General features: G+C 38.6%; 1 protein-coding gene across 1 annotated transcript; it reads left to right on the top strand.

The window, feature by feature from the left end:
- The first annotated feature begins 210 nt into the window (after nt 1-210).
- On the top strand, nt 211-1119 carry LOC115225976. The gene has a single exon (XM_029796950.1). It carries the CDS (start codon nt 211-213, stop codon nt 1117-1119), a length of 909 nt encoding a protein of 302 aa, XP_029652810.1.
- The last annotated feature ends 4181 nt before the right edge of the window (nt 1120-5300 follow it).

The following is a 5300-nucleotide window of genomic DNA, read 5'->3' as shown; positions in this document are numbered from 1 at the left end:
GCGAATCGACAATGAGGTCGGTTAGGTAATCTACAAAGGAAACATGATCGGTCGTGTCCACACTGTACACCCAAAGGATCAGGAGTGCTTTTTTGCGGATGATTCTGTTTCATATGAAAGACCCAACATCATTTGCCCACGTCAGATCATTCGAAGGACAAATGTGTTGCACTTACAGGGAAGCTTGCTTGCGACGGTGACTACTCGAGGATGAGGGTCTCTGGAACACGGCATTGCAAGAGGCCTCTGAATGCAGGACACCAGAAGCAATGCGCCGAATATTTTGTCTCATCTTGCTATTCAGTAATGTGTCTAACCCTCTTCATTTCTGGGACACATTTAAAGATAGTTTTTCCGAAGATTATCTCCGACGACTTCAAGCCGAAGATCCAACGGCTGGATTCGACCTCAATAACGTCATCTACAACACAGCCCTCCTTTATTTGCAATCGCGACTGCAAGCTATGGGAGGAGTTGGCGTCCTCAGATTTCAGTCGGCCGTCTCCGCGGGATATTTCAACTGCTTTAGCTGCTGAGTACATGCGAGAGATGAGCTACAACACGCAGGAAATGGTGGTGCAGGTTGCTCAGGACGAGCCTACACTTTTGGAAGTACAGAGAATTGAATACAATAGGTTCCTCACCAGTGGCAATTCCAACGAAGGACGAATTTTTTTCTTGGATGCTCCCGGCAGAACCGGAAAAACTTTTCACATGAACCTCCTACTCGCCAAAATTCGTCAGAAAATCCGAATTCTTATAGCGGTTGCATCCAGCGGCATCGCAGCAACTCTACTGCATGGCTGTCGTACGGCACACTCAGCATTCAAATTACCACTAGACTTGACCAAACAGGGAAATCCAACTTGCAATGTTAGTCGCGGCTCAGCCATGGGGAATCTTCTCACTGAGTGCAGCCTTATCATTTGGGATGAGGAAGCCATGTGTTATAAGGCAGCATTTGAGGCGCTCGAGCGGTCTCTTCAAGATCTGAGACGCAATATGAGAGTGATGGGTGGAGTGATTGTTCTGCTTGCTGGCAACTTCCGACAAACTCTACCTGTCATTCCCTGGCGGACAAGAGCTAACGAAGTAAATGCTTCCATAAAATCATCCTAGTTATGGCACCACAGCGAGAAACTTCACCTGACTACGAACATGAGAGTTCAAATGTTTGGCGACGAAAATGCGGCCACATTCTCGGCGCAGCTTCTCGATGTTAGTAATGGAACTGTAGCTGGTGATACTGATGGTTTCATCCATTTACCATTTGGTAACTTCGTGCCTACTAAAGATGATTTGATTTCTGCAGTTTTTCCTGACATTGCAAGCCAAAGCCTTCACACAACTTGCCTACAAGGAATAGCAATTTTGGCGCCTCACAACAAAACAGTCGACGCTATCAATAATAAAGTTTTTGATCTGCTTCCTGGAGAAAAACTCTCCTTCAAGTCCATTGACACGCATGAAAACCCGGAGGATATGACCGTTTTCATAACAGAATTTCTTAATTCCCAAACGCCCACAGGAATTCCGCCTCTGGAACTCCATCTCAAGGTTGGCGTCCCATCATGCTGCTGCGGAATCTGGATGCTCAAATAATGTGTAACGGCACGCGGATGATAATAAAAAATATTTACTCCCGAGTTCTGCAGGCAACCATCTTGAATGTACCAGCCACTGTTCAAGATGTTCTTATTACCCCAATGTCCCTCACTCCCTCCGATACGATCTACAAATTTAAGCGGTTTCAATTTCCTATCAACCTCTCTTTTGCAATGACAATAAATAAGGCAGAGGGTCAATCATTGCAAATGGTTGGTTTAAATCTCACAGAACAAGTGTTCTCCCACGGTGAACTCTCTGTTTGATGCTCCCATGTTGGCAGCAAACAAAGTCTAGGCATTTGTGCATCAGAAGGGAAAACGAGAAATGTTGCCTACAAAGAAGCGCTCCTCTGAAAAGATGGCACTTCTTCACATCTTTCAAATCACCCCAGTCATCTGCCGCCTCAAAAGCTTCGTAGTCACTGTGCCAGCCAAAGTAACTCAATGACACACACCTTAACTCATTCACCCTATCTCTCTTTCTCACTCTCTTTCTCTCTCACACACACACGCACATACACACACACACACACACACACACGCACACATGTCCATTTCACAAATCTTTCAATTTCTGCTCTCTGAAAAGAAAATTTTTATGGATACAACTGCTTACAAAAATAGGGATTAATGTATAATTTCTTTCTATCTTCATAATTAAATAAATGTTTTAATGATTAGACAGTGGTCCAATGCAATAGCTCTCAGAAACAGACAACGTACAAATTCTTTCTTCACATCTCCTGAAGCTGTTTTCTGACAGCGGGTGGGGTTGTGATGGAAATAAATTTTCATATAGCTGGAGGCTCCAATCGAAACAGGAGACCCGAAATGATAAGGTTGAGAAACGCTGTTATAGATTATGCCAAGCCGAAAACGATCACACCCACATCATCCAAACAGACCGGGTGAAATCGGCCTTAACTGCTAGTATACCTATATTTACATATGTAGGTATATGCAAACTTACTGTTACCAAAAGTCGGGATGCGCGACGTTCAGTTATTCCAAAAATGTAAAATGTATTAAATACTACAAAACATAGAAAAAGAAACTTGCCCAAGGTGTCATGCAGTGGGACTTAACCTGGAATCATGTGGTTCGGTGGCATACTTCTTAGCGCACATCTACTCCTGCGCCTACACACACACGCACACACACACGCACACACGCATATATATATATATATATATATATATATATATATACATACATATATCTGATACAATCTTCATCTTAGTTATTTCACTGATCACCACCAGAAAGTAAACATTCGCACTGATGGTATCTGGACATATAATGCGGGGTTATTTTACATCTATCATCGCTGAAACGGTGATGATCGAAACCTAACATCACGATGGAAACAATTGTAGGATTGCTTTATGTTTATGTCATTTGTTGATTCGGTTCCTTTACATCTTAAATATTGTACGTATTACTTTTTTCATCGAGATAAAAAAAATAGCCAGGTATCCTCTATATTTCTTCTCTATTTCCTTTTATTAACTATATACACAAACACATATATATACATATATATATATATATATATATATATATATATATATATACATACGTATACGTGTATATATATATATATAATTAGGTAGATACAAGGGTAAAAAAATCGGATTCATTATGAAAGAATTCATCAATATACCAAATTTAAAAATCTGTGAGAGAAACAAAGTAGATTTTTCTCTCTCTCTCTATCTCTCTCCATCTCTCTCTCTCTCTCTCTCTCTCTCTCTCTCTCTCGGCCAATGTCTTTCATTTCCTCAACGCAAAATTTTCCACTCTATGAATTTATCGCTTAGTTTGAGTGCGTGTGTGTGTATGCATGTGTGTGAGGCATTTCATTAAGGCGACATGGTAATGTAAAAACTGTATGCAATATAATAGATTTTAATAGCATACATTTCCGTCACTAAATATGATTTTTCTTACACACACACACACATACACACACACTCTCATACACACAGAAGAAAGCACTACGAACGCTCACACGCACATGCACACACACATATATGTACGTAACTATAGGTATGTGTTTATGTGTAATTTGATGTGTATAATGTATTAATACATACATGAATATATATATATATATATATATCACATATATATAGCCACTGTAAAGTGATCATGGGCAATATTTTTTGCTTCTTATACTGCTTCTTTCACGAACAGAGATCTTCTAAAATTTTAGTGTCCTAGTCACACAATCAGTGACACTATTTTCTATATATTGCAAGCGAAGTAAACTCCTGACATGCCTGGCGACGACTACCCACCTCCAAGGAGATCAAATACAGATCGAGACCTGTGGGCTAGAGTCTTTAAGCTACGGAAGCAGGTGTTATCTCCCGATTGCACTAAATATCGAGTGTGAGAAGCGAACTGAATAAATCAACTGATGTGTTCCTGTGGTTAAATGGCAGTATAGTCGTCCCGTAGACGACGAATAGATAGATAGGTAAATAGAAAGAGAGAGAGAGAGAGACATAATATAGATATAGATATATATTTACATATATATATATATATAAATACACAAATACAAGCAGATATATGTATATGAGATACATGTATGCATGTATGAATATATATTTAGTATATAAATCTATACATACATATATATATATATTTATACATATATATTTATACATATATATACACACACACACATATATATATATATATATATATATATATATATACATATATATATATATATTTATTCATGTATGTATGTATGTATGCATGAAATGCATACATATCTATAAGTGTATGTATATAAATACACAAACACAAGCAGATATATGTATATGAGATAGATGTTTGCATGTATGAATATTTATTTAGTATATATATATATATATATTATATATATAAGTATGTATGTATGTATGTATGTATGCATATATGTATGTATGGCATACATACATATCTATAAGTGTGTATATATATATATATATATATATATATATATATATATATATATATATATATATATGTATGTATGTATATGCATGTACCAGGTCGTTTCAAATTTCACGAATGAGTTCTATAGTGCGCAAACAGATGGCTGCATACGATTGTATGCGTGGTGGTAGCTATCAGTGACGTTCATGAGGCACCCTGTTGAGCGACATCGCTTTATATACTTCCGAAGATGTGGAATTTGCAATTTGGTGATACTGTAATCTGCAATTTTTTCATGAAGAGGAAATTGGAAGAAATGAAGAAAGTGTAATTTTGTGTTAAAATTGGGAAGTCTGCTACAGAGAGACAGAGCAGGCTTTGGCAAACATATGGCGGCGAGATAGTGGGTTGTACTTAATGTTTCGAGTGTATGGGCGCACGAAAATCTACAGCTTCATCCAGAGCATGTTCATCATTTTTTCCCGACATCCTCGGTATTGTGCATTGGGAGATTTTTCAGGGAAGACGTTCGGGGAAAATGACCGGTTCTGTGATTCGCGAAGTATTGAATTTTTCTCGACAACAATGCACCTATCACCTCACTCGTGAGTTTCTTGCCAAATACAACATGCTATCGCTTCCGCACCTGCCCTATTCGCCAGATTTACCACCTGCTGACTTGCATCTGTTCCTCATGATGAAAATCAGCTCAGAGGTCGAGATCAAGAGTGAATTTAACACCGTCGTCAAGATCAAGAGGTC

This window comes from Octopus sinensis, linkage group LG29, assembly GCF_006345805.1.
Source record: "Octopus sinensis linkage group LG29, ASM634580v1, whole genome shotgun sequence".
Classification (NCBI taxonomy): domain Eukaryota; kingdom Metazoa; phylum Mollusca; class Cephalopoda; order Octopoda; family Octopodidae; genus Octopus; species Octopus sinensis.
The sequence above is the reverse complement of the archived record's forward strand: the minus strand, read 5'-3'. Positions and strand labels throughout refer to the sequence as shown.

Bases quoted from the DNA above. Each gene is read 5' to 3' on its own strand.
- LOC115225976 (XM_029796950.1), top strand. From the start codon at position 211: ATGAGGGTCTCTGGAACACGGCATTGCAAGAGGCCTCTGAATGCAGGA.